Source organism: Syzygium oleosum, unplaced genomic scaffold, assembly GCF_021117445.2.
Source record: "Syzygium oleosum isolate NSW1041296 unplaced genomic scaffold, Sole_v2.1 Sole_v2.49, whole genome shotgun sequence".
In the NCBI taxonomy this organism is placed as follows: Eukaryota; Viridiplantae; Streptophyta; class Magnoliopsida; order Myrtales; family Myrtaceae; genus Syzygium; species Syzygium oleosum.
In genome coordinates, this window is record NW_026607533.1 from 1,010,261 (window position 1) to 1,037,319 (window position 27,059).

General features: G+C 38.6%; 1 protein-coding gene and 1 pseudogene across 1 annotated transcript; both read right to left on the reverse strand.

Moving 5' to 3' along the window:
- Positions 1–3,012: 3,012 nt before the first annotated feature.
- Positions 3,013–5,176, reverse strand: LOC115662912 (MATH domain and coiled-coil domain-containing protein At3g58370-like; annotated as a pseudogene).
- A 6,447-nt stretch (positions 5,177–11,623) lies between these two features.
- LOC115689571 (uncharacterized) lies at positions 11,624–13,829 on the reverse strand. Its single transcript, XM_030615658.2, has 6 exons — positions 13,713–13,829; positions 13,376–13,505; positions 12,782–12,951; positions 12,415–12,688; positions 12,149–12,315; positions 11,624–11,881 (listed from the first exon to the last, which is right to left on the reverse strand). Exons 1-6 carry the CDS (start codon positions 13,747–13,749, stop codon positions 11,733–11,735), a joined length of 927 nt encoding a protein of 308 aa, XP_030471518.2. The 5' UTR covers positions 13,750–13,829; the 3' UTR covers positions 11,624–11,732.
- Between the last annotated feature and the right edge of the window lie 13,230 nt (positions 13,830–27,059).

Genomic DNA, 27,059 nt, shown 5'->3' on the forward strand with positions numbered 1-27,059 from the left:
TCTTACCTGGCCAAAGAAACAAAGAAGGACGAAACTTTGTAGCTTGTGACTTTCAATATATATTTGATAAAAAGGTAAGTATATATGAGTAAAGTTCGATGTACTTATTCAGGGAAATTCTATGGTCCAGTATGGAAAAGCACGGCGGCAGTCCCGTTCAATCTTAGCCGTTAGATTAAGAGAGAATTAATTTTGATGGGCAAGTGATTTTGTAGAAAAGATGGGAACTCATGCACGTTTGAGGAAAATTATCAATTATAAGATCGTCGATTTCACTATCGATCAAAGAAAATCGCGATATATAAGGATGATTATTCATTGAAAGGGCCCCGAAATTTAATCACGAGACTAGGAGAAAAAGAAATTAAAGCTGCTTGCCATGCTTTTTACTCTCAATTTCTATGTCCATACCACTAAAATTTTCCCTTCTTATTTTCCATGGCTATTTTTTCCACTAAAGTTTTTCGTCGGTCCAACCTAAAGAGCAATCAACCCTTTTCTTCTTACCGTGATCTGCAAGAGTGGACCCAAATTTTTTTATTTATTATTATTATAAGAAGAAGAAGAAGAAGAAGAAGAAGAAGAAGAAGAAGAAGAAACTTCTCTTTAAAGCCATAATAAAAAAAAAGAAAGAAATAAGAAATTCAAGATCGAAAATCCAAATCAAAATTCTTGCTACTTCAAAAACAGAAGGAAACCTTTTGAAAATCCAAATCCGTGTTCGTATAAAAAGCTAAAATTTTAAGGTTCAATCCTACCATGAAGGCTTCATCATCCAAATCTTTGCTCATCTCATATTCGTCTCTACACCACTTGTCTTGCCACATGGCAATCATGGATGCAAAGTAAAATGTCATGCGAGCACATAAGCCAACATTATATCTCGGCGCTTTGCACGGACATATAGTAATCATATCTTTACATATGTTTTTAAACGAATCTAATTCTAAATAAGAAAATATAGATAAGCTATATTCATTTCAATAAATGTTGTACAATTTCTAATTACAATACCGAACCCGATACGAGTCGGACAAATGATATACATTACCTTATTATTGAGCCCCAGGACATGTTCCCCCTGAGCTAATTCTCTAAATCGAAATCAAAGACCAATTTCAACTAAAATAAAAGAATTTCCTACTAAAAATCTTGCTAATGATATTAAAGACAAAAATCAACAAACTAACCCCTAGAGTAAGGTTCAATACCCTAAAAAACCTCCAACTTTAACTTTTGTCCTAATTTTGCCTTTTATCTCATAAAAAACCTCAAACTTTAGGTCAAGTCCCAATTCTACCATAAAAAAAAAAATTTGTCCAATAAAAAACCCTCAATTTTAGGTCATGTCTCAATTCCAATATAAATTTTTTTTTTCCTAAAAACCCCTAACTTTAGGTTTTATCTAAATTTTACCGTCCAGTCTCAATTTTACCCTAAAATTTTTTCAGTTTAATAAAAAATCACAAACTTTTACTTGAGTCACAAATCTAGCCCTATTAATACTTCATCTAAAATTTTTCATTAACAACTGAGAAATGGAAAACTACCAAGCATGAGCTGTTGGTGCGTCCCAAGTGCAAGCTCTCAGACCGCGAGAAATGGAACATTCTTAAGCATGAGAGATTGACAAGCGCAAATCACTAAGGGCAATTTTGACGGAAGGTTAATAAGGAGCATATTTGGAACTCAAGTAAAAGTTGGTGATCTTTTACAAGACAAAAAAATTAGAGTGAAATTGAAACTGGATCTAAAGCTGAGGTCTTTTTATGAGACAAAATTTTTTTTAAGGTATAATTGGTACTAGACCTAAAGTTGAGGGGTTTTTATGAGATAAAAGAAGTTTAGGGTAGAATTAGGATTAGACTTAAAATTTGAGGGTTTCTATGGGACAAAAAAAAATTATGGTAGAATTGGGACATGACCTAAAGTTGGAGGTTTTTTTTTAGACAAAAGGTAAATTTTGGGCAATAGCTAAAGTTGGAGGTTTTTTAGGCTATTAGGCCCTAGAAGTAATCTTAAATATAAACGCCAATTAGTTTTTTTTTTCTTTCCATTCTTATATTTTTTACACTTTTATAAAAAAAAATTATCCTACTATCTGTTTCATGTAGAGAAAAATCATCTAAAACAAAAATTGCCCTAAAAATCATGAAATGCAATTTCCTAAACTATATGAACATCAATTAAATGAAGCTCAACTAAATCTAATCCTAAGACATAACTAACTAATTGAGGCCTGCATTTTCCTATAATTTATTTTTTTTTGTCATTATTGTTTTTCGTATTCATCATCATCATACATATCTTATTTTCGTAGCTTTCTCAGCTCTCTAATCTCTTTCATGCTTCCCTTCACTGAATGCCTCTATGAAAGCATTGAACAACATCCGACCAAAATCTAATCAAAGCTGCAACGATATTGTTTGGACCATTCGCAGCCAGCCATCACTTTCATTATCTTCAAACCATCGACATACTTACAGCATGAGCACTCTGCTTTCCATGGATTTTTCCGGCAACCCGAGAACTCCAGTTCTCCAATTTTTATCACCGGCAACCATCCTCCGATCACCACAAATACTCACGTAGCAGAAAACACGAGAAACATTATGTTGAGTGACACCCTCGGTAACTACTCTTCTCGGTTTTTTTTTTTCTTTCTTTTTTTGAGATGCAAACTACAATCACGAATTTTAATCTAGCAAAGATACTCAAGAACTCATTTGGTCACACAACATTACTTGATGACAGAGATTTGTGCTTTACACATCGATCTATACATGGCAGAGAAGTTGATGAAGTGAATCCGGATCGAAGACTAAATGTGCTCGTGAGATTAGATGAAAACGAGGCAGGCATAGTATTCGGACCAAGACCGAGTCGAGCCTTGGATCTTTTTACTCTTTATTTATTTATTCATTATTTTCATGTCTACATAAATGTACATTCGATCTGTCGACTAAAATTCATGTGTCAACAAACACATCCAATCCATGTATTATTGTCATGAGGAAAGAATTGCCGGTGATTGTCTGTTTATGAACACATCCAGTGTATCTATATATTTGCTGTCATGGCAATTTGCTAGTTGTGCCAAGCACCGTGACTTCAGCCTCAATGACACATGGATCATCCTTCACGCGTTCCCGAACCGTTTTCAGCGGCATGAAAGATGGCCAACCTTTAACCTTGGTGGAGCTACTGAACCATACAGTATAAGCTGCAAAGTAGCAAAGACAAAGCAAAGAGAGCAGAAAATTAGGAAATATGAGACTTTAGTGGTTTCTAACAATACGGACTACATGAACAAATCAAATTCGGTCCTTGCTAACAGGTGCAATTTAATTAGAGCTGTACTGTGGTAAGAAGGAAGCTCATCGTGTAATTGAAATTGGAATTACTCCGGACTTTCTGTTTACAATGGCCTTGAAGTGTAGCGCTCATCCACTTAAGGAAAACACTCACCTTCGGGCTGATAGTGTACAACGTTGTTTTGGCCTTTCAACCGAATGACGAATCTCACGTTCACTTTCTGACCAGAAGCCAATTTGTCCGCCTCGTTTAACCAGAGAAACGTTGAAAGGTTTTGGCCCCTGTTAGCCAAAGTACCCCTCGGGCATAGCAACACGCTCCTGCGAAAAGATTGAAAATAGTGATAATAGATAGGACAAACAATAAAATCAACAAACCTTACCAAAAAAAAACAATAAATCAACAAACACAAAAGTTATCATGGAAAGGGAGTTTGTAAGTGAGAGCTACCATTTATAGCCTTCGACATTGAATTCATCAGAGAGAAGAGATTCATCGCCCAAGCTTGACAGCCTTGATATCTTCCATTCATGAGTATACGATGTGCTCACCTTTGGTTGCGTCACACATTCGCCAACTCCCGAACTCTTGATGACAAGAACCTCCACACCGAAGACACAGGTGTCGTCCACAAGGTACCCATTTGACGGGTCGGTGAAAATTGTCAGCGGCATGTATCTTGGAACTCCATTCGGCTTTCAACGTGTGAAACATCGTGACTCTCCCTTCAATTCACAAGCGAAGATTTGTTGATTCGACATTAGTGTTCAGAAGGTGACAGTATCTTACCTTTTGCTGTCATTACTGAGCTTTTACCTTGTTTAGTTAAATATTTATTGCAGATTTGATCATACAAAGAGAAACTGACGGTCGCATGAATCGCCCCACCAAGTTGGAAAGGACTCGTCCCAGAAACCGCCAGATATACAGAGATGTGATCTTCTCCATTTCGGCTCTTGTCTCCATCGGGATAGAGGATCAGTTTCCTGCAGAATCAAGATGCTTCCGTGAATTCGAGCACGGAACGTACATGAAAAGTTTCCAATTTGAGTTGACAATGATTATTCTTAGAATTTGTGAAGTGCTACAGCTTCTGATTGCTGAATCAACATTTATTTTCACAACAATCTCTTCATCATAAAAAAGATTACCTTATTCTGTATTAATTTACAGGACTACAAAGGGTTCAAACATCAGACTCTTAAGCAGTAAGAGAAATTTAATGCCTGTAAAGTATTTAAACCATCTTCTGGAAGAAAGGTCCAAATTTAGAGCATAGCCATAGGAATCCGTACAAGGAACAATCTCTTAAAAATTAATTGACCGATGTTTTTGGCCAGCGATGTCGAACCACCGTACGCAGTTCTTTTAATGCCTCTACAGTGAGAGTGTGAGGGGGATACTAGAGAGAGGAGAAATGAACCATTTATAGCCTCCTGCTTCGAACTCGTTCGATTCATACTTCTCCTCGTTGTTCTTGGCGAACAAAGAGAAAGACTCAATCTTGAGCACATAATGCGCTGGTGCAACATCTCTTATCTCCTCCGTTGTAACTGCATTGACCAAAACCAGAAAAAACCAATCAACCAACGAGTTCTAATAGTTACTTCGAGCCCGATTGCAAACTATGTCCAAGACTCCAAGTTATTCATGTAGCAATTGAAAATTTCCATGTACACTGCATTCTTCTTACAACAAGTAAGAGAGAAACTCATGCAACGCATGAAACTATATGGAATTAAATTTGAAGGGACATACCGGGGCTGGCTTCTCTGTATATCTTGAAAGAAGTCATTTTCAAAGTTCGAGATTTTCAGCTCGATCCGAAGTTTCGAGTGTTGATTGAATGATGGTTTTAGAGGGAATCAACAAAGATTATTTATAATGACAGCTTTTGTTCTTCGTTTCCATGGTGCAGTTGCTTCATTCTCTTGCTTTTTGCAGGTTGCTTTATTCTGAAATTGTACCATTTGGGAGTTGAGATGGGCAAGGAGAAGAACGGCTTGACTCTATCCAAATTCTTTGCTTTTTCCATCTTTATCAATTCACTAGATTCTTGGATTCTTACCTGGCCAGAGAAACATAGAAGGACGAAACTTTTTAGCTCGTGACTTCCAATATATATTTGATAGAAAGGAAAGTATATACGAGTAAAGTTCCATGTCCTTATTCAGGGAAATTCTAGGGTCCAGCATGGAAAGGCACGGCAGCTGTCCGGTTCAATCTTAGCCGTTAGATTAAGAGAGAATTAAAGCTGCTTGCCATGCTTTTTACTATCAATTTTCATGTCCATACCACTAAAATTTTCCATTCTTATTTTCCTTGGCTATTTTTTCCATTAAAGTTTTTCGTCGGTCCAACCTAAAGAGCAATCAACCCTTTTCTTCGTACCGTGATCTACAAGAGTGGCCCCAAATTTATTTAAAATAATAATAAGAAGAAGGAGAAGGAGAAGAAGCAGAAGAAGAAGAAACTTCTCTTTAAAGCCAAAATAAAAAAAAGAAAGAAATACGAGAAGAAGAAGAAGAAGAAACTTCTCTTTAAAGCCATAATAAAAAAAGAAAGAAATACGAAATTCAAGATCGAAAATCCAAATCAAAAGTCTTTCTACTTCAAAAACAGAAGGAAACCTTTCTCTTCACTCACTTCATCACCCATCTGTGTTCGTATAAAAAATGAAAACTATAAGGTTCAATCCTACCGTAAAGGCTTCATCATCCAAATCTTTGCTCATCTCATATTCGTCTATGCGCCACATGGCAATCAGATACGCAAAGTAAAATGTCACATGTGAGCTGTGACGCTCTGGACATGTCTTGCCACATGGCAATCACATACGCAAAGTAAAATGTCACATGTGAGCTGTGACGTTCCATAGCGTCACATGCGTTTTTTAGTCTTTTTACTTATAGCACAAGCGGAAGATATCATTTAAGTTCAACATTAATAACATGAATTAACATAAGCAAACACATATAACATTTAAGTTCAACATTAATAACATGAATTAACATAAGCAAACACATACAATGTAGTTGAACGGGGATATCTTACTTCCATTTCATTATCCTATTTACGTACACGGATGGCACCGACCAAAAACTACAACTGGTAGGACCAAAAAGATATAAAACTTCCCAACTTCCCGTCGACAACCAAGTGACACTATACATCCATCACTACCACCAAAACCCGTCATCGTAGTTTAGACCAAAAAGAAGAGACCGTGGAAACTATGAAATGGCTCCCTATCAACTTACGTCGTCCCTAAATAACTACTCCCCTCCATCATCTCCATCGTCTGAACTGCTGCCATCAGGGTAGGGGATCGGTTCAACCAGCCGACCGTCCACAAGCACGAAGACCGAAACTGGGCAGTTTTGTACAGTAAATGAAATCAGAGCTAAAACCATAGTAAATGACCTCGAAAAATTCTTAGATTTGAATATGTCATAGAAAAGATCTTAAATGATATTTCTCATGCAGAGTGCAAAGCCTAGATCAATCTGCAACCACGTATTTTTGTCACTCAAAGACAGACCAAAATCAGTCACCTTGAACAGAATGTTTGCTTCTCAAAAGATACCCATTTCACAACCTCTACCTTCTCAAAACGCTTTGAAATTTTTATATGACATAGAAAAAGAAGTCCTCAGAAACTTTTGTGAAAGAAATTTGTTAATAATTGTACCGGAAAAATTTATGGAAAATCGAGAAGATGTAAGGGTCACAAAATCTGCAGTTCTGGGCAGTGTAAACCCGGTTTGAAAGTGGATCTTTGTACAACCCAAATCAACTCCAAAAATTCCAGATTTAAAGTATATTAATACTGAAGATGTGGTGAACAACTTTAGTGAGGAACATATCCCCAAATTTTACTCACAAAAACTTCCACAAAAATAGCAAACAGAAGAGGTACAGTAACTACGAATCTGGGTTTCAAAACCAAACTTCAAGAATTCAAACCCTAGTTGATACCGACGAAACCTTGTTCCACAAAACTCAAATCCAGAGGTCTAAATAGACATGCAACAGCCATTTCCACCTCCATTCAACAATAAAAACCCATCTTTCATGCGAGTCAATACAAGTGTTTAATACTTACATGCAAAGCCATCGATGGCTAAAAGACACACATGCATGCACTCTACAACTCACTAAATACACATGCACACACATTCCAGGTCTGGTCACCCACATGCACGCCCATATGACATCAAAAATCTCACATGCAAGCCCAAAACATCAACCCACAGCACCATACAAGAAAAACCAAGGGCATAGGAAGATCAATTGGCTTAGAAACTAGCCCTATCTCCTTGCCTTAGGCTAGCTAGAACCGAAACTCTCCTCACGTGGGCGCTGGCCACCATCATCAAGCGCGGAAATGGGAGAGAATTGAGCTGAAGATGAAGATAGAAGCGGCAGAAAGAGGGAGTGAGAGTGAGCTACCGAGAGAGAGGGTGAGTTGCCAAGAGAGAGAGTGAGAGATGAGGGGAAAATGTGAAATGAAGGGAAAGAGAGAGAGTGAACTGCCGTGAGAGTTTAAGGGGGAGAGGAAGTGTCATTGAAGCTTTATCATTAGCCCCAAGGAGGAGTATCATGCAAGTTTTGTCATTGTGCATGAAATCTTATTGGTTGAGGGGAAATCAACCATGATTATACCCCAAAATTGACTTAATTTTCATGCAAAATAATTCTGGCCGGCTGCACGTGGGGTGTTAGAGCACAATTTGTGACCTATTTTGTATAATTTAAGTGCACCTAATATCCACATGAAATATATATTAATGGCCATTGTCCCTAATCATCTTAAATAATCACTATACATGTACATTGTACACATATATGGCCGAAAATAAACCTCCTCAATTGTCCAATGAATTTCCAAAATTTTCGAATCACAAGTATACCAAGTACGTATTTACCGAAATTCTTAAATGTTTTCAACAATTGCATAATCAAACCTTGGCCATCACTGATCTCAATTCACATAACACCACTAATCAGTTATGCGAAATTTCGAGATGTCACACAAGCACATAAGCGAACATTATTCTCGGCACTTTGCACGGACATATACTCATAATCATATCTTTACATATGTTTTTACACAAATCTAATTCTAAATAAGAAAATATAGATAAGATGTATTCGTTTCAATAAATGTTGTAAAATTTCTGATTGCAATATCGAACCCGATATGAGTCGGACAAATGATAGACATTACCTTATTATTGAGCCACAGGACATGTTCCCCTGAGCTAATTCTCTTAATCGAAATCAAAGACCAATTTCAACTACAATAAAAGAATTTCCTACTAAAAATCTTGCTAATGATATTAAAGACGAAAATCAACGAACTAATCCCCAGAAGTAAGATCCAATATCTTAAAAAATTTCCACCTTTAGCTTTTGTCCCAATTTTACTTTTTATCTCATAAAAAACCTCGAACTTTAGGTCAAGTCTCAATTTTACCATACAAATTTTTTTGTCGCATAAAAAACCCTCAACTTTATATCATATCTCAATTCTACCATAAACTTTTGTTTGTCCTATAAAAAAAACCCACAATTTTAGGTCTTATCCGAATTTTATCATCTAGTCCCAATTTTACCGTAAAATTTTTACGGTCCATCGTAAGATTTTTTACAGTTTTATAAAAAATCACAAACTTTTACTTAAGTCACAAATCTTCCCCTATTAACACTCCGTCCAAGATTTCTCGTTAACAACTGAGAAATGAAAAACTACCAAGCACGAGCTATTCGAGCATCCCAAGCACAAACTCTCCGACCGCAAGAAATGGAACATTCTTAAGAACGAGAGATTGACGAGCGCAAAATCCCTAAGGGCGACTTTGACGGAAGGTTAATAAAGAGCATATTTGGGACTCAGGAAGAAGTTGGTGATCTTTTTCAAGACAAAATAATTAGAGTGAAATTGAAACTAGACCTAAAGCTGATGCTTTTTAATGAGACAAAAAAAATTAAGGTAGAATTGGTACTAAACCTAAAGTTGAGGGGACTTTAATGAGATAAAAAAAAGTTTATGGTAGAATTGGGACATAATCTAAAGTTAGAGGTTTTTTAAGAGACAAAAGGTAAAATTTGGACAATAGCTAAAGTTGGAGGTTTTTTAGGCTATTAGGCCCTAAAAGTAATCTTAAATATAAACGCTAATTAGATTTTTTTTCTTTTCATCCTTATATTTTTTTAAACTTTTATAACACAACTTTTTTATCCTACTATCTGTTTCATGTAGAGAAAAATCATCTAAAACTAAAATTGCCCTAAAAATCATGAAATGCAATTTCCTAAACTATATGAACATAAATTAAAAGAAGCTCAACTAAATCTAATCCTAAGACATAACTAACTAATTGAGGCCTGCATTTTTCCAATCATTTATTTTTTTGTTATTATTTTTTTCCGCATTCATCATCGTCATACATATCTTAGTATTTTTTTTATTTGTCTATTTTTCTTCTTTCTTCTTCGGTCCTCCTTTCCCAGAATCCATGAGCCTTCTCAACTCTCTAATCTCTCTCAGGCTTCCCCTTCACTGATGCCTCTACGAAAGCATTGAACAACATCCGAGCAAAATCTAATCAAAGCTGCAACGATTTTATTTGGACCATTCGCAGCCAGCCATCACTTTCATTATCTTCAACCCATCGACATACATACAGCATGTGCACTCTGCTTTCCATGGATTTTTCCGGCGACCTGAGAACTCCAGTTCTCCAATTTTTATCACCGGCGACCATCCTTCGATCACCACAAAAAAACAGGTATGATGAGCGACACCCTCGGCGACTACTCTTCTCAGTTTTTTTTTTCTTTTTTTTTTTGAGATGCATACAACAATCACAAATTTTAATCTAGCATAAATACGCAAAAACTCATTTGGTTACACAACATTAGTCTATGAAAGAGATTCGTGCTTTATACTTTCATCTATATACAGCAGAGAAGGGAACGAAGTGAATCAGGGTTGAAGACTAAATTGTGCGCATGAGATCAGATGAAAAACGAGGCAAGCAGAGCATTTGTAGGTTTCGGCCATAGTCTAAACCGCTGTGACCGGAGATAGAATGGATGAAATCAACAATTACACCGTGGTTTGAGCAGGTTCAGGTTCAGGCTCAGGAAGATGCCTCTTAGTTGTGTATGCAAATTCATTCAAGCATTTTTACAAACATTTGGTGATCGGTTTCTCTCATGGGTTTGGGCCCTGGACCAAACTGAGTTATGGCTGAAGGTTAGGATGCATTTGTTTGGAAGAAAACTTCACGATAAATGAAAATATTTTCCGTGAAATCTTTTTTCGGGAAGATTGTTAGTTTTCCTTTATTTTGTGATATGTGATTAAAAAGTTTTGTGGTGCTTGGATCTCATTTGGAAAATGATTTCAATTTCATGATTTTATCTCAAGAAAAAAAAATTGAATTTTTAGATAATTTTTTATTTACTTCTTTTCTTTTCTTTTTCTTTTTTTCTTTTTATCTTTCTTTTCCTTTTTTCTTGTTTTTCTTTTCTTTTTTTTCTTTTTTCCACCTCCGCCGGTCGTCCGGCCTCGGCAACGGCCGCGACAAGCCACTAGCGAGGGCTGACTTAGAAAGTGTTTTCACCTTCTTAGATTTAGAAATTTACTTTCGTAATTTTATGCCTGAATATTTTCTTTGACCAAAAAGTGTTTTCGGTTGATTAATCATTTTCGGCGAACTAAAAGGGTGAAAGTTCGAAAAACTAATTATGGGAAAACACTTTCTCTCATAAAAACGCACCCTAAAGGTTTGGTGGATATGGGCCGTGATTGATTTTAAATTTGATGGGCTGGGCAGTGTTGGAACAAATCAAAACCGAGCTATGTGAATCGGGTGGCGCGTTGGACACTTCAATGAGTTGAAATTGATGGATTTGGTGGATCTGGGCTGTGATTGGGCTAAAGGCCGCTTTTGTGGGCTGTGCAAATCGGACCAAGACCGAATTGAGCCTTTGTTTTTTTTTTTTTTTGGGTCTGTCCTACGCTAACTCACAACTCACTTTAAGACTTTTAACCTGCCTCTTGCAAAGCATTGGAGTAAAACCCACATCTCAAACTACACATCCTCACCCCTAGCTCCCCTCCCTCCCCCTCCAAAAAAGATAGAGATTCAAACTCCTCACCTTCCCCTTCCTAGGTAGGAAGGGTAGCCACTGGAGCAAACTCTAGTGGCCATAAGTGCATAAATGCATGTTCGATATGTTATTTATATAATCATTTTTTTTCATTTCTACACAGATGCATGTTCAATCTGTCGACTAAAATTCGGGTGTCAACAAACACATCCAATCCATATATTATTGTAATAAGGAAAGAATTGCTAGTGATTGTTTGTTTCTGAACACATCCAGTACATATATATTCGCTGTCATGGCAATTTCCTAGTTGTGCCGAGCACTGTGACTTCGGCCTCAATAACGCATGGATCATCCTTCACACGTTCTTGAACCGTTTTCAGCGGCATGAAAGACGGCCAACCCCAGTACGAGATGGAGCTACTGAACCATTTAGTAGAAGCTGCAAAATTGCAAAGACAAGCAAGGGTGCAGAAAATTACAGTTGGGAAACATGAGAGATTTCAGCGGTTTCTAACCATACGGACAACATGAACAAATCGAATTCGGTCCTCACTGACAGGTGCAATTTAATTAGCGCTGTACTGTGGTGAGAAGGAAGCTCATCGTGTGATTGAAATTGGAATTACTCTGGACTTTCTGTTTGGGATACTATTTACAATGCCCTTGAACTGTAGCGCTCGTCCACTTATGAAAAGCAAACACTCACCTTCGGGCTGATGGTGTACAACGTTGTTTTGGCCTTTCAACCGAATGACGAATCTCACGTTCACTTTCTGACCAGAAGCCAATTTGTCCGCCTCAAATAACCAGAGATACATCGAAAGGTTTTGGCCCCTGTTATCGAAATCACCACGCGGGCATAGCCACACCTTCCTGCGAAAAGATTGAAAATAGTGATAAATAGATGGGACAAACAATAAATCAACCAAAGCAAAAGTTATCGTTGAAAGGAAGTTTGTAAGTAGGAGCTACCATTTATAGACTCCAACGGTGAATACATCAGAGAACTGATATTCCGACCAGTCTGCGAGCCTCGATATCTTCCATTCATGAGTATACGATGTGCTCTCCTTTAGCGTCCTCACACATTCGCCAACTCCCGAACTCTTGATGACGAAAACCTCCACACCGAAGACACAGGTGTCGTCCACAAGGTACCCGTTTGACGGGTCGGCGAAAATTTTCAACGGCATGTATCTCGGAACTCCCCAATCGGATCTCAACGCGTGAAACCTCGTGACTCTCCCTTCATATTCACAAGCGAAGATTCGTCGATTCGATATTAGTCTTCAGAAGGCGACAATATCTTGCCTTTTGTTATCATTACTGAGCTTTTTACCTTGTTTAATTAAATATCTATCGCAGATTTGATCATACAAAGAGAACCTGACGGCCACGTGAGTCACCCCACCAAGTTGGAAAGGACTCGTCCCAGAAACCGCCAGATATACAGAGATGTGATCTTCTCCATTTCGGCTCTTGTCACCATTGGGATAGAGGATCAGTTTCCTGCAGGAATTCGAGCATGGGACGTACATGAACAGTTTCCAGTTGTGAATTGACAATAATTATTCTTAGAATTTGCGAGGTGCTACAGCTTCTGATTGCTGAATCAACATTTATTTTCGTGACAATCTCTTCATCATAAACAAGATTACCTTAATTCTGTATGATTTAATAAATCTACAAACGGTTCAAACATCAGATTCTTAAGCAGTAACCGAAATTTTTAATGCCTGTAAAGTATTTAAACCATCTTCTGGAAGAAAGGCCCAAAATTAGAGCATAGCCATAGGATTCCGTATAAGGAACAATCTCTTCAAAAATTAATTGACCGATGTTTTTGGCCAGCGATGTTGAACCACTGTATGTAGGTCTTTTAGTTCCTCTGAACGTGAGAGGGTGAGGGGGAGACTAGAGAGGAGCAATGAACCATTTATAGCATCCTGCTTCGAACTCATTCGATTCATACTTCTCCTTGTTGTTCTTTGCGAACAAAGAGAAAGACTCGATCTTGAGCACATAATGCGCCGGTGCAACATCTCTAATCTCCTTCGTCGTTACTGCGTCGACCAAAACCAGAAAAAGCCAATCAACCGACGAGTTCTTATAGTTAATTCAAGACCGAGTGCAAACTATATCCAAGACTCCAAGTTATATTCATGTTGCTGTTGAAAATTTCCATTTACATTGACATTCTTCTTACCACAAATAAGAGAGAAACTCATGCAACACATGAACTATATGGGGTTATGTTTGAGGGGACATACCGAGGTCAGCTTCTCTTTGTATCTCGGAAGAAGTCATTTTCAAAGTTCGAGATTTTCAACTCGATCCGAAGTTTCGAGTGTTGATTGAATGATGGTTTTAGAGGTAATCAACGAAGATTATTTATAATGGCAGCTTTCGTTCTTCGTTTCCAAGGTACAGTTGCTTCATTCTCTTGCTTTTTGCAGGTTGCTTTATTCTGAAATGGTACCATTTGGGAGTTGAGAAGGGCAAGGGGAAGAACGGTCTGACTCTATCCAAATTCTTTGCTTTTTCCATCTGTATCAATTCACTAGATTCTTGGATTCTTACCTGGCCAGAGAAACATAGAAGTACGAAACTTTTTGGCTTGTGACTTTTAATATATATTTGATAAAAAGGCAAGTATATACGAGTAAAGTTCGATGTACTTATGCAGGGAAATTCTATGGTCCAGTATGGAAAAGGCGGTCCCGTTCAATCTTAGCCGTTAGATTAAGAGAGAATTAATTTCAACGGGCAAGTGATTTTGTAGAAAAGATGGGAACTCATGCTCGTTTAAGGAAAATTATCAATTATAAGATCGTCAATTTAACTATCTATCAAAGAAAATCCTGATATGTAAGGATGATTATTCATTGGCGGGCCCCCAAAATTTACTCACGAGACTAGGAGAAAAAGAAATTAAAGCTGCTTGCCATGCTTTTTACTCTGAATTTCTATGTCCATACCACTAAAATTTTCCCTTCTTATTTTCCATGGCAATTTTTCCACTAAAGTTTTTCGTCGGTCCAACCTAAAGAGCAATCAACCCTTTTCTATTCGTACCGTGATCTACAAGAGTGGACCCAAATTTATTTATAATAATAAGAAGAAGAAGAAGAAGAAACTTCTCTTTAAAGCCAAAATAAAAAAAAGAAAGAAAGTACGAAATTCATGATCGAAAATCCAAATCAAAATTCTTTACTTCTACGGAGATCACTTTGGTGCCATAACTTTTTTTCGAATCACTTTGGTGCCAAGTCGGAGGAAAAACGATCACTTAAGTGTCATAAGTTTTTTTTGGATCACTTCAGTGCTAAAATTTTTGAAAAACGATCACTTAAGTGCTGAAATCTTTTAAAAACGATCATTTAAGTGCTAAAATTTTTGAAAAACGATCACTTAAGTGCCAATCTCCGGCGAGCCTCCGGCGAGACACGTCAGCTTCAGAAATTAATAAAAAAAATGCCACGTCGGATTTCCGGCGAAAAATTGTGTACGGCACTGGAGTTGGCACTTAAGTGATCGTTTTTCAAAAATTTTAGCACTTAAGTGATCGTTTTTCAAAAATTTTAGCACTAAAGTGATCCAAAAAAAACTTATGGCACTAAAGTGAGCGCCGTACACAAGTTATGGCACTTGTAGTGTTCTTTTGCCCCTTTTCTTCGTACCATGATCTACAAGAGTGGACCCAAATTTATTTATAATAATAATAAGAAGAAGAAGAAGAAGAAGAAGAAAATTCTCTTTAAAGCCAAAATAAAAAAAGAAAGAAAGTACGAAATTCATGATCGAAAATCCAAATCAAAATTCTTGCTCCTTCAAAAACAGAAGGAAACCTTTCGAAAATCCAAATCCGTGTTCGTATAAAAGGCCAAAATTTGAAGGTTCAATCCTACCATAAAGGCTTCATTATCCAAATCTTTGCTCATCTCATATTCGTCTCTACGCCATGTGTCTTGCCACATGGCAATCACAGATGCAAAGTAAAATGTCTTATGCGAGCACATAAGCGAACATTATATCTCGGCGCTTTGCACGGACATATACTCGTAATCATATCTTTACATATGTTTTTACGCAAATCTAATTCTAAATAAGAAAATATAGATAAGATGTATTCGTGTTGAAGAACTTTGATATAATTGGTAAAAAGATTTTGATTGACTTGAAGAATCCATGTGGAGCACACTCAATATTGGATATACCAAAGTGTTGAGTCTACATAATCTATATTAGTATCTTAATCAAAGTATCTCTAGCAGAACAATTGAATATGTCTAGGAAGCCATGTATATTTATCGCTTGAATATCAACAGAATATTGCATGGGCATAAACCAAGTATCGCATGAATATCAACAGAGTACTGTGTGGAAATGAGCTGAGCACTGCATGGATATAAGCAAATTACTGAGTTAATATCAGCAAAGTATACATTGGACAACATCAGCTACATATAGGCGATGACTGTGAATATGAGCAGCGCACTTGTAAACCTACAATGACAACTTGTTTTTTTTCATGAATATCAAGAACATTATCTTGAGATAATTTATCATTTGACAGCTTGTGATCTAGTATGAATTCCTTATTTAGATAACTTTGATTGACCAAGATTATCTACGCTCGATCATGCGAGATATCTTGATTGATTGTCAATCATCCCGAAGGCAAGTTTCTTTCCATAACTGAAGCTACTCCATTCAGAAACCAAGATATTATTATATGGGCGACCATATCTAAGGGGATTTTAATTGATCGACTTTAATGGCTACCTAACCTTCTCAACAATTGTACAACGGCTAGATTGGAGTTTGATGCTCTTGAAGATTGTCCAATAGAAAGTTTGACTGCTGAGGAGTATAAAATAAGACCAAGGCATCGAAGAAAAAGAGAGATCGAGAATTAAAAATTCCATTTTTCAAGAAAGCTTCACATTATTTTGATTGTCTTTTAAGCGCTTTAAATTTGTAATCTTTGAGAAGTGTTGGCAAAGTGAAAGTTTGTGCTTAGGTGTAAGATAGTGAGTTCTCTCTGCTTTGATAGAAGCAGCATCTACTTTGAAAAGAAGTGCTATAAGCAGCATTTACAGTTGTAACTTCTCAACGATTGATTAGTGGAATCTAGCCAGTAAATTGTTAACTGAGAGAGTGGAAGTAAGCTTGAATTAAGCTGAACCACTTCTGAGTACACTGTTCTCTATCCCTGATCATATTCATGATTGCACTTTTAGATATAATCGGAACCTAATCAAATTAACATTATGTTTCTTCACTGTCACATTCATATTTACTTGACACTTTTAATTCCACATTTATTTGTCAAGTTCTTTAAAATCACCATTCAACCCCTCTAGGTGATAGTTCTAGCTGCTTCAACTTTGACTTTTGATGATTCTTGATGGTTTCTGATCAGTGGTGTTCCGTACTACATGGAAGAAGAAATACATGTAAAGAGCTTTCTTCTTCTTTTACCAAGAGTCGGTCGGTCGCTCCGAATTTCGGAAAAGGAGATATAGTGATGAAATTGAGAAGAGAAGGGTCTGGCGACCCAAATTCCTTTTCTGCCCACCAATTTTTTCTCTTGACCGGAAAAATAAAATGAAAATTACTGTACAATTATAAAATTTGTGTGTTGCTTTTTCGCTTACATTTTTAGAAACTAGATATAGAGTAGTCGCAATAGTCTATAGATGTGCTATTCTTAACCAGATGCGACTGCTTAGAGGCACTTGTTAAACATTCAAATAAAAAATAAATTCTCATTTTCAAAGCTCTGTCTTTCTCACGTGAAGCACAATCATAGCATATAAAATGAATATGTTTCTTTAGGTATGGTTAACCAATGTTACGAAGACACTTGGTACTAAGATCCTTTTTTAACTGCAAGATATTCGAATCTCTCAACTCAACCAATCTCCACATATGCATGCATTTGCTAACTCTGATTGGCTCTACATATTAGGCGTTAGAGTGGGAATACATGCAAGGATTTGGAGTTATGCCTGTTTGTTCTAAAGATGCTTGGAAAGTTTTGAATTGTTGGGTTTGAAGAGATTACTTATTCTTTGTTTGCTTCGCAAAAAATAATGATTTGGAAAATATTTTTCAAAAAATAATCAAATGAATAAACGATAAATATTTTTATCATTTACGAAAATGTTTAGATATAAATCATTATCGGTAATAAAAATATTTTTCGCTAACTAATTATTTCAAGGGATACAAGGGATCATTTGTAGAAAAATATTTTTCAAATCATTCATTTTTCGCAAAACAATCGGAGTCTTCGATGAAGGTCTATCATCTGCATAACTTTTTCAAAAATCAGCCGTTTTGTCTCTTCAATGCGTGTTGTTTCACTGAATAATGAGTCACTTTGACTTGTCATAGAGGGTTTGTTTTGGTTGGGCTTGATTCAATTTGTAAACAAGTTTTCGGCTTTTGTAGAAACCCCACATCGGGTGCAATGCACTGGGTGCGTGCCTAATCCTTGTATTCTTTGATATGCTGATGATATCGTATGATGCGAGTGAATTGAGTTGTCAACAACTTGCACTTTTGGGTCTGCCACATGGAGACTCAAGTTGAAAATGCTAAATAGGTTAATACTTTGTTATGGCCGGAACAGTATAAGTAGATTGAAAAAATTAGTGTGCCACATAAGTTAACAAATTGAAAGAGAAAAACGTCAATCAAGTAGTCCGTGTCAAAGTTTTTTAACTTGCGATGCAAATGCATGGTTTTTGTTATCGCGTGATTGTAAGATAAGGAAGTTACATGTAGCCTAATGATGCACAACACCGGCTGATTGCCCTACATAATTAGCCGAAAGGGTAACCTCTCGTGTTAAGTTTATGCTTAGAAGCTGAATCTACCAAATGAAGAAACATCAAATTTCTTTTGTTGCGATGCATGGATGATGTGGTGCTCTCTTTCAATGTCAAGCATTCGCCAATGCCTCCGTCCTTGATGACAAAAACCTCCTCCCTGATGCGCAGGTGTCGTTGACAAGATACCCGTTTGATGGGTTGGGTTAGAGTCGCTAACGGCATGAATATAGTAATTTTTTTTTGCCATTGTTAGTGAGATATCTAACTGATCATAGTTTTCCATTGCACTTTGCACAACCTATGTGTCGTTCACTCATCAGCCGTAATTTTCCTTTTTAACGTTTGTAATTTATGACCGAAAACCGATTTTGTAAAACAGATATGATGAACCACGTTTTTTTCCCAACAATCCACTTTGAATGCACAACCGATCCCGTATAAACACTATGAGCCCAAAGATTTTCCCCAGTTCCCCAACTTCCAATTAGTGAAGCAACTTTTAGCGTTAAAATACAATAAAAATGATAAAATATTGTTTTCTAAGTTTGCGTTTGTTTTGCAAAAAATGTGACATTTCTATAAAATGTTTTCCTTGAAATAATTTTCAAGGAAAATGACAATATTTCCACGTGTTTGTCTAATATTTGAAAATGAATCAAAAAATATTTTCCATCGTTTGATAAGGAAAATCTCATTTGATTTTCCTAAATAAATATACATTATTCAAGCGCTAGTAACTTGTGAATGAGTAGCCAAAGAACTCGGCATGGGCACCAAGGTATCCCCAACTCCCGGGCACGAGCACGGGCACAAGTCTTAAGTCCATCGAGATGGGCTCGAGAACTTGATGCCCTGGCCCTGATCTATAGAGGCCGGGCCTAGGTCCTCGGCGCTTGGGCCTAGATCCATCAAAGCCATGCCCCAGAGCCCAATGCCTAGGACCCATTCCCCTATACCCAACCGTAAGCCCATCGAGGTCAGGCCCTAATCCTTGGCCGCCCGAGCCCGAGTCCATTGAGGCTAGGCCTTGATCCTCAATGCCCGTGCTCGAGTCTATCAAGGTTAGGCTCGAGACCTCAGTGCCCGTGCCTAATGGGCCCTGGTCCCCGATACCTATGCTCTGGTTCATCAAGGTTGGGCCCAAGACCCCAATGCCCAAGTCCATTGAGGCTGGGGTCCGGTCCCCGATGCCCGCATCTAGGTCCATCAAGGTCAGGCTTGAGATTGGGTCCACAACAACCATGCCTGGGTCCATTGAGACCAAGCCCAGAACCCCGATGCCAGCACTCGGGTCTTAACGCCCACGCTTAAGTCCATTAAGGCCGAGCCCACATCCTTAGCACCCGAATCCATCGAGGTCGAGCTCAGGTCCTTGGCGCCTGGGCCCATGTCCATTGAGGCCAAGCTCGTACCCAAGACCCCGGTGCTTAGACTCATGTCGATCAAGGTCGGGCCGTGACACTTGCACTTGGGTTTAGGCCTAGTACCCTAGTGGTCACTAGGGTCCATCAAGGCTAGGCCTAGTCCCTGGCGCCTGAGCCAGCCTGGGTCCTTGACAACCAGGTCTGGGAACGAGCACCAGGATTAGGAGCCTAGCCTCTATGGACTTAGGCCCGGGCGCCGAGGTCTCAGGCTTGGCCTCGATAGACCTAGGGCTTGGCATTATCGCACCCTCTCGTGAGGTATACCACTTACGGGTCTTGGCTAATGGATTGCTAAGTTTACACCTAGCCCATGCTCTCCCAAGCCCATAACAATTCGAAACTTATGTTCAAAATTTAACATGTCATTTTCCTTTTAAAATCGCCACTAATTAATTTTTTATGGGTCGATTAGAAATCCAAGTAAAGTGAGGGAGTGTACTTTACTTTTCGAACTAGAGATTAAATGGATTTAGAGACTTGATTACACTAGATTTCTATAATGCCTTTCGGGTACCTTAGTTTTTTTATTCTCGAAAAAATATTTTTGCAGGCAACTTCGATTAAATTTAACTTAGCCACCAACCTGTGATGTGATCATGCGGGTGTGCAATCATTAATGTAACACTTAAGAAAAACAATGCAATACATTGCAAGAAAAAATGGAATCAAATACACCAAACAAACAATTATTTTTTGTGTTTTCTTGTTATCTTTAATTAAATGAACCTAACATGAAAATTATATGATATGCATATGATATTTTTAGTATTTTATTAAAATTCGAAATTAAAAATTACAATTATTTAAACATGCAATCTTATCTAGGAAAGGAATCTAATTTATCCTAATATGATGTTTTTGGTATTTTTTATTAAATTCATAATTAAAAATTACTAAAAATAAACTATCAAGATAAAGATATAATCTAATTTAAACTAGGAAATAAACTAAGTCAAATCCTAATTTAAATAGAAAACTTATCCTAATCTTCTAGAATCTATCTAAATATGCAATTTACCCAAACTATCCTAAATTAACAAGGAAATCATCTCTAAATATATTCTAATTTATTCTAAAATTTATCCTAACATGCAAGGTTATCTAGAATATCTTATCTATTAAGGAAAGATTATCTAAAATCTATCCTAATTCGCAAGATTATCTAGGAAAAAAATCTATACTGATCTACAAGCAATCTTTTTTTTCTTGTATTTTTTCGAATAGTAAACAAATTAAAAAATCACCAAGTGATATCAAATCCACTTAAATTTGGAAACAAATAAACCGACAATCGTATCCAACTGCATGAGGATTGTATTGTCCGATTTTTTGTGCGGTTGAGAATCGTATCTCGGGCATAAGATTGGATTGTTGACCTATGCATGTTGTTGGATTAGGAAAATTTTCTAATTTTGGGGATATGCCTAAAATCTTGAATATTCACGTTAGATAACAATCATCTGAAATAGGAAATAAAATATTCAAATTGATTCAAGATAAGGCTGCTCACATATTTCGCAGATTATTTTCAAAATTTGAATCGGCACTGAACAAGGCTTGGGATGGCTCGGCCGGTGGTGTGACTAGTCACAGCAACGACGATGGCTAGCCGACGATAAGGGGTGCTTGGTGGTGCTCGGCTTGTGGTGATGGCAAGGTTGGTCGTGAGGTGCTCGTTGGTGGCTCAGCTCACGGTGAAGGGCAAGACCAGATGCGACAACGGCAGCAGGGCTTTTCGATCAGGATCAGCGACGAAGACGGGTCATGAATCGGAGCAGCAACAAGTCGCGGCCTTAGGCTGGCTAGTAGTGACATAAGAAAACTTGCAAGAAAGCAAGAAACAGCAGCGGCATCACAGTGGAGATTCGTAGACGTGCACGGCTAGTGGCGGTAGCTTCTTGGTTCAACAAAGAGTGATGACATGAACAGCGGCTAGTCATCGGCAGGAAGGGATAACATTGCCTCTACCAGTGCAAAGAGCAGCATCAACATTGGAGCAGACGCAAACTAGGGAATACTGTCATTGTTGGGCTCGTAATAGAGGGCTATGGCAGCGATAGCTTCATCAGGAGATAGCAGCTTGTCAAGGTTCAGCTGAGAAGAGAGAGCAGCAGCGCTAGTCATCAGGAGAGACACCAATAGAGCAACGATGGCAATGTAAACAACACTCGACATGTAACGTCCTTACCTCGGGGTTATTAGTGCTACGTCCCGTTCGTTATTATCTTTAACTAAGCACAAGCAGAAGCAATTAATTCGGGACAATCACAATCAAAACAAACAACGGGGTTATGACAAGCATCATGAGCAAACCTTGTATTAGTAGTGTAACATCCTCAATTTCAGTCCCTGGGAAATGGCTATGGTTTAAGTTTGGTAGTTTTTCAATTGGAACCAAATTTTACTCTTGTTATGGAAAACCCAGTTTCGGATCTTTTGTACCCCTTCGTTTTATTATTTTTGTAGAGACTTTTGTGATCCGAATTTCCAAACACTTTCTTCTTGAAAGTTTCTCCAAATATCTTGAAGTTTTACATACTTTAATTGTAGAATTTTTGGACTTGATATGAGTAGTACAACAGCCTAATTTTCGGACCGTGTAAAACTGCCCAGAATGGGTATTTCAGTGATGTTCACACTTTCTTTATTTTCTACAAGCCTTCACAAAAGTTGTTGAGAACTTCTTTTTCTATAACATATATAAATTTGGGAATTTTTCGAGATGATTTGGATTCTGGAAAGAGCTTACTTTGAGAAACAAGAATTCTGTTCCAGCAAAATTAAAATTTTGAGAACTGTTTTTAGTCTGTCTTTGAGCTACTAAAAATTGTGTTTACAGAAAGATTCAGATTTCGTGTTCTTCATGAAAAATGTTTGTTAAGACCTTGTTTATGACATTAAAATTTGAGAATTTTTGGAGTCCATTTACTATGTTTTCAAGTCCGATTTCGTGAACAGTGCAAAACTGTCCGGTTTTGTCAGATTTCAAATATTCATCATTTTCTATATAAGAACGTTGGAATCTCAACTTGATGTCTTTTGGTGATATTTGAGGACATTCACGCGCCAAACCTCGGGTTGAACGAGATTATTATACGTGTTTTGTCGCGGAAAACCCTCGGAAAATCTCGAGAACTAAGCGTGATGTGGGTTGTGATTTTAGTGCCAATGAGTCTATTTCGTATGACCCGATTGGCCCGAATCAATTACGCAAGAAACCAGCAAATCCAGAAGGCTCTAGGGAGTCCACGGTCTGGAAAAGTTTAGAAGAGGCTAGAAGATAAGGCTTTGACATGGTCAAAACTTCTCCTCCAAGCTTCCATTATTAAGCTTCATCATGACTCATTAAATGGCCCTTGACTTAGAAGCCCCCTTCATGATGACAAGCCTTAAATGAAGTTGGACTTAGAAGACCCCTTCATCATGGCCGTTGTCCATTCTTTATTAAATTCTTGAGTGATGACTAAGGAAAAACTTCTATAAATAGGGAGAGAGAGAGAGAGAGAGAGAGAGCCTCACGTGAAGCCCTCCTCCCTCATGCCATTTCCTCTTCATTCTCACGCCATCACCATCTCGCTTCTTGCTTCCTTGCTTCTTGTTCACGCCAAATAGAGAGAAGGGGAGAGGAAGAACCGCACCGACCCGCCATACCTCTCTAGTGTTCGGCCACATAAAGTCCGCGTTCAAGGGCCGTGTGATAGTGTTCAAGCCACACACCAAGAACCGCCCGAGACTCGCCGAGGCCCTCGTGTCCATCACACGCCTTTCGTTTTCTAGTTCTTGTTTTATACCGTTTGATGCCGAAACGCGATAGAAAATTTGACTGAACAAGAAAATTCGACAGAAGAACAATTCGTCCTCCAAATATGATTATCAAATCAAAATATTCAAAGTCTACTCAAAGGAAACCCTAAAACAAGCTTATATATCCCCAAACCTAACCCTACTAGGATTAGTAAACATCAAAACGTAAAATTACGAAACTGCCCTCTACTAAATTAACCCATAAAAAAATACTAAAAAAATAGAAAAATCCATCTAAACAATCTCAAATCGCGAAAATCCATTGTTAATCACAGACAAAGGCTGTGAGTATTGATCAGCACGCCGTTTCGCTTCAGCCGATCAAATTTGAGCTCAATCTGATATCGTTGACTTCAAACCCGCCGATTCGTCCAGTCGCATAACGGGTCGGCCGGTCCCCCTAGGTGCATCACCGTTGAGTAAGTAAACTTCCTAATATCGGGAAAGGAAGTTGTGATGCGTTGTGACACAGTTTGCTTGGACCGTTTCTCGGTCGTTTGGTTGGTCGTAGTTGGTTCATTCCCTTGATTTGACCATGTTTCATGTTTGATGTTTATCTTGAGCTAGAACCGAGATTTGGCTAGTAAAGTGCACACGTTATAGCCATGCGTGGTGTTCTCTTGTATGAACTTTGCTATTGATCTGCCATTGATGCGGGTGCGGTAAGAGCCGACTTATGTTAACGACGATCCCCTCGTCCTCGCTTGATATTAGTAGGTTTACTTGCTGAGTCTCCTCGACTCATCCCCCGTTGTTTCCTTTTCAAGTCCGAAGAATGGCGTCTCCCCCGACTCGGTTCGGCAACCTCATGGAAATAAGAGCCGAAGTGCTCACCGTGATAGATGCCCGAGAAGGCCGAGCCTACCACCGGATCACGACATATGTGATGGTCAATGAGGGCCTAACGGACTTGGTGCCTCACCTGTACGTAGCGTGGCATGGCTACACTGACGGAGAATGGGTTGGACCCCTATGTGGGTTCAATTGACCTTTTGGCGGTGGAGGCGGGCCGGCTCCGGAGCATGCCACAGGTGGAGTGTAGATTGGCCATGCATACGGGAAACGGGGAGGAGATGTGGATGGAGTTAGAAGTGAGAAGATGAAGTAGAGGGGATAGGATCACTCAAGCCGAGTTTTGCTATTCATAGTCGGCTAGGAACAGATGAGCCTCTAGAATATGTGTGTGAAATATGTGATGTTTGCCATGGCCCGAAGGGCCTGTTAAAATATGGTTGCATGCACTGTAAACATAAGGTTTGCTCATGATGATGCTTGTCTAAATTCTGCTGTTGTTCTGAATGTGATTATCTCGAGTTTACGTTTCTGCTTGTGCTTATTAAAAAGATAATAATGAACGAGATGTCACGTTAATGACCCCGAGGTGGGGGCGTTACAAGTAGGTAACATCTTATTATTAAACACATGCGGAAACGTGTATAAACAGTTCCCAAATATAATAACAGCTAGAAATAAGGGAAAGCATAACAAGCAAGACACATTATTGCCATTTTACTTAAACATATGTTACAAGCCCTTTTTCCACGGGCCGTTCCAGGTACAAATCATATCACAAGCGAAGGTCGAGGTTAATCCTAGCTCCTCTATGTCATCCTCCATCTTACGGACCTGAAAAGGAAAACAACGGGGGATGAGTCGGGGAGACTCAATGAGTAAATTCACTAATACTAGTGTAGGATGATGCCTCGCTGTCGTACTAACGCATACAAATACTTTCCTCGCCTTATGTCGATGGCAAATCAATAGCAAAGGCTTTGACCTTGCCCTTGCTATATTCACATGAAAACTCACCTTTATCAGGTCACACAAATTCGGCTTATCAATAAACACACATACCAGCACACCTATAAACTTCATTTATCACATACCGGCATACATAGAAAAATTCATGTATCGTTATCCTAGCTCATCAAGGGCATCCCGGCTCAATCGAGGCATCCAGCTTCATGCTAGGCATCTTGGCTCAACCAAGGCGTCTCGGCTCAATCGAGGCATCCCGGGGCTAGCTCACCCGAGGCATCCGGGCTCAGCCAAGGCATCCTAGCTCAACGAGGGCATCCGGGCACTAGTTTACCGAGGCATCCAAGCTCAACCCAGGCATCCTAGCTCAATTAGGGCATCCCGGTGCTAGTTTACCGAGGCATCGCCGCCAATGCTATGTGACGACGGTCTTCTTCTTTTATTTAGTGATCACACATCATGGGTCACACAAGCCAGTTTATTATCTTGATTTCATTAGTCCATGCAATCAAGCCCAAAGGCGTGCCGTGCTTGTGTAATCATGATTTCTAGAACATTTGCCTAACATGCGGGTCACGGTCGAGGGCACGGGTTCGGTCCGCCATGCCAAGCGCCGGCTCGGAGTCGAACTTGGCCTGGATCTACATCTCCCAATGTAAATCCGCACCAAGCCGAACTCATCCCGTGACGCCACAACATGAGTACGAGACCATACGACATCCCGTTTCGTACTTGTACGTGTCTTGACTCACGATTATGGAGCAAAACAAGAAGCATTCATGCAAACATCGAGCATCACAGACACGGTCACTACTCGAGCCAAACTCGTAACACCACATCCTATCCTCTTATAAATCAACAAGCATGGATGATAACATCAAGCATAGTAACAAGCGACGCGTGCGATCATCAAGACAAGCAACAACACGCAAGTCTCAACAAAAGTTCGGGTGAGAACTCAAGCCAACAACGCATCATAACTTCCTATCCCGAGATTAGGGAATCCACTTACATGCCGCATTCCAACCGCATAACACACCGCTCTATCCAAGTGTTAGAGAATTCACTCACCTATAATCACAAGAAAACGTCTACGACGGTCGGTGGCGACAAATGGCGAGAGAGAGAAGTGTTTGGCGTGAGGGTGAGAGATGAGAGAGAGGCGAGGAAGTAGTGTATGGTAACTAAGGGGGGGAAACTAAGCCTATTTATAGGCAAACCAACTTGTTCCCCAAGCTTAATCATGAAGAAAAGACAAATGACATAATGAAATAGCCCCTAAAGTCAAGTGTCATCATGACTATGATCTAGAAAATCTTGATCATTAATGACATTAATGGAGGAGAGCCAAATGACATTAATGAAATAACCCCTAAAGTCAAATGTCATCATGATCTAGATCTTGAAAATCTTGGTTATTAATGAAGAAGAGCCAAAAGACCATAATGAAATGGCCTTGAAAGTCTTAGCCATTAATTTGGCTTCTTGAGCAAGATTTAATTCTAGCCACATAATCTAAGCTTGGGCTCTAAGTTTCAATCTAGAGTTCATGATGACCTATAAGAGCAATTAAGATCTTAAAACTTGGTCCTCAAGTTGCAATTGGCCCTAAAGTCTAAGCTTCATAATTAAGCTTCTTGTGCAAGCCTTTAATTTGAAGCCATTCATTTCCAACTTGGCTTCCAAGTTTTACCTTACCTTAGGGTCATTATGCCCTATTCATTCAAGGCCTAAATAAATCATGATGATCTCTCTTTCTCTCTCTCTTTGGCCGTGAGCCATCTTGCTA

What these genes read in the sequence shown, in the direction of transcription:
- LOC115689571 (XM_030615658.2), bottom strand. Translation starts at nt 13,749, where the DNA reads ATGACTTCTTCCGAGATACAAAGAGAAGCTGACCTCG. An exon ending in TAGATATTTAATTAAACAAG is followed by an intron (nt 12,689 to 12,781) that starts GTAAAAAGCTCA and finishes GTGAATATGAAG; the next exon opens with GGAGAGTCACGAGGTTTCAC. An exon ending in ACCGTTGGAGTCTATAAATG is followed by an intron (nt 12,316 to 12,414) that starts GTAGCTCCTACT and finishes ATCTTTTCGCAG; the next exon opens with GAAGGTGTGGCTATGCCCGC.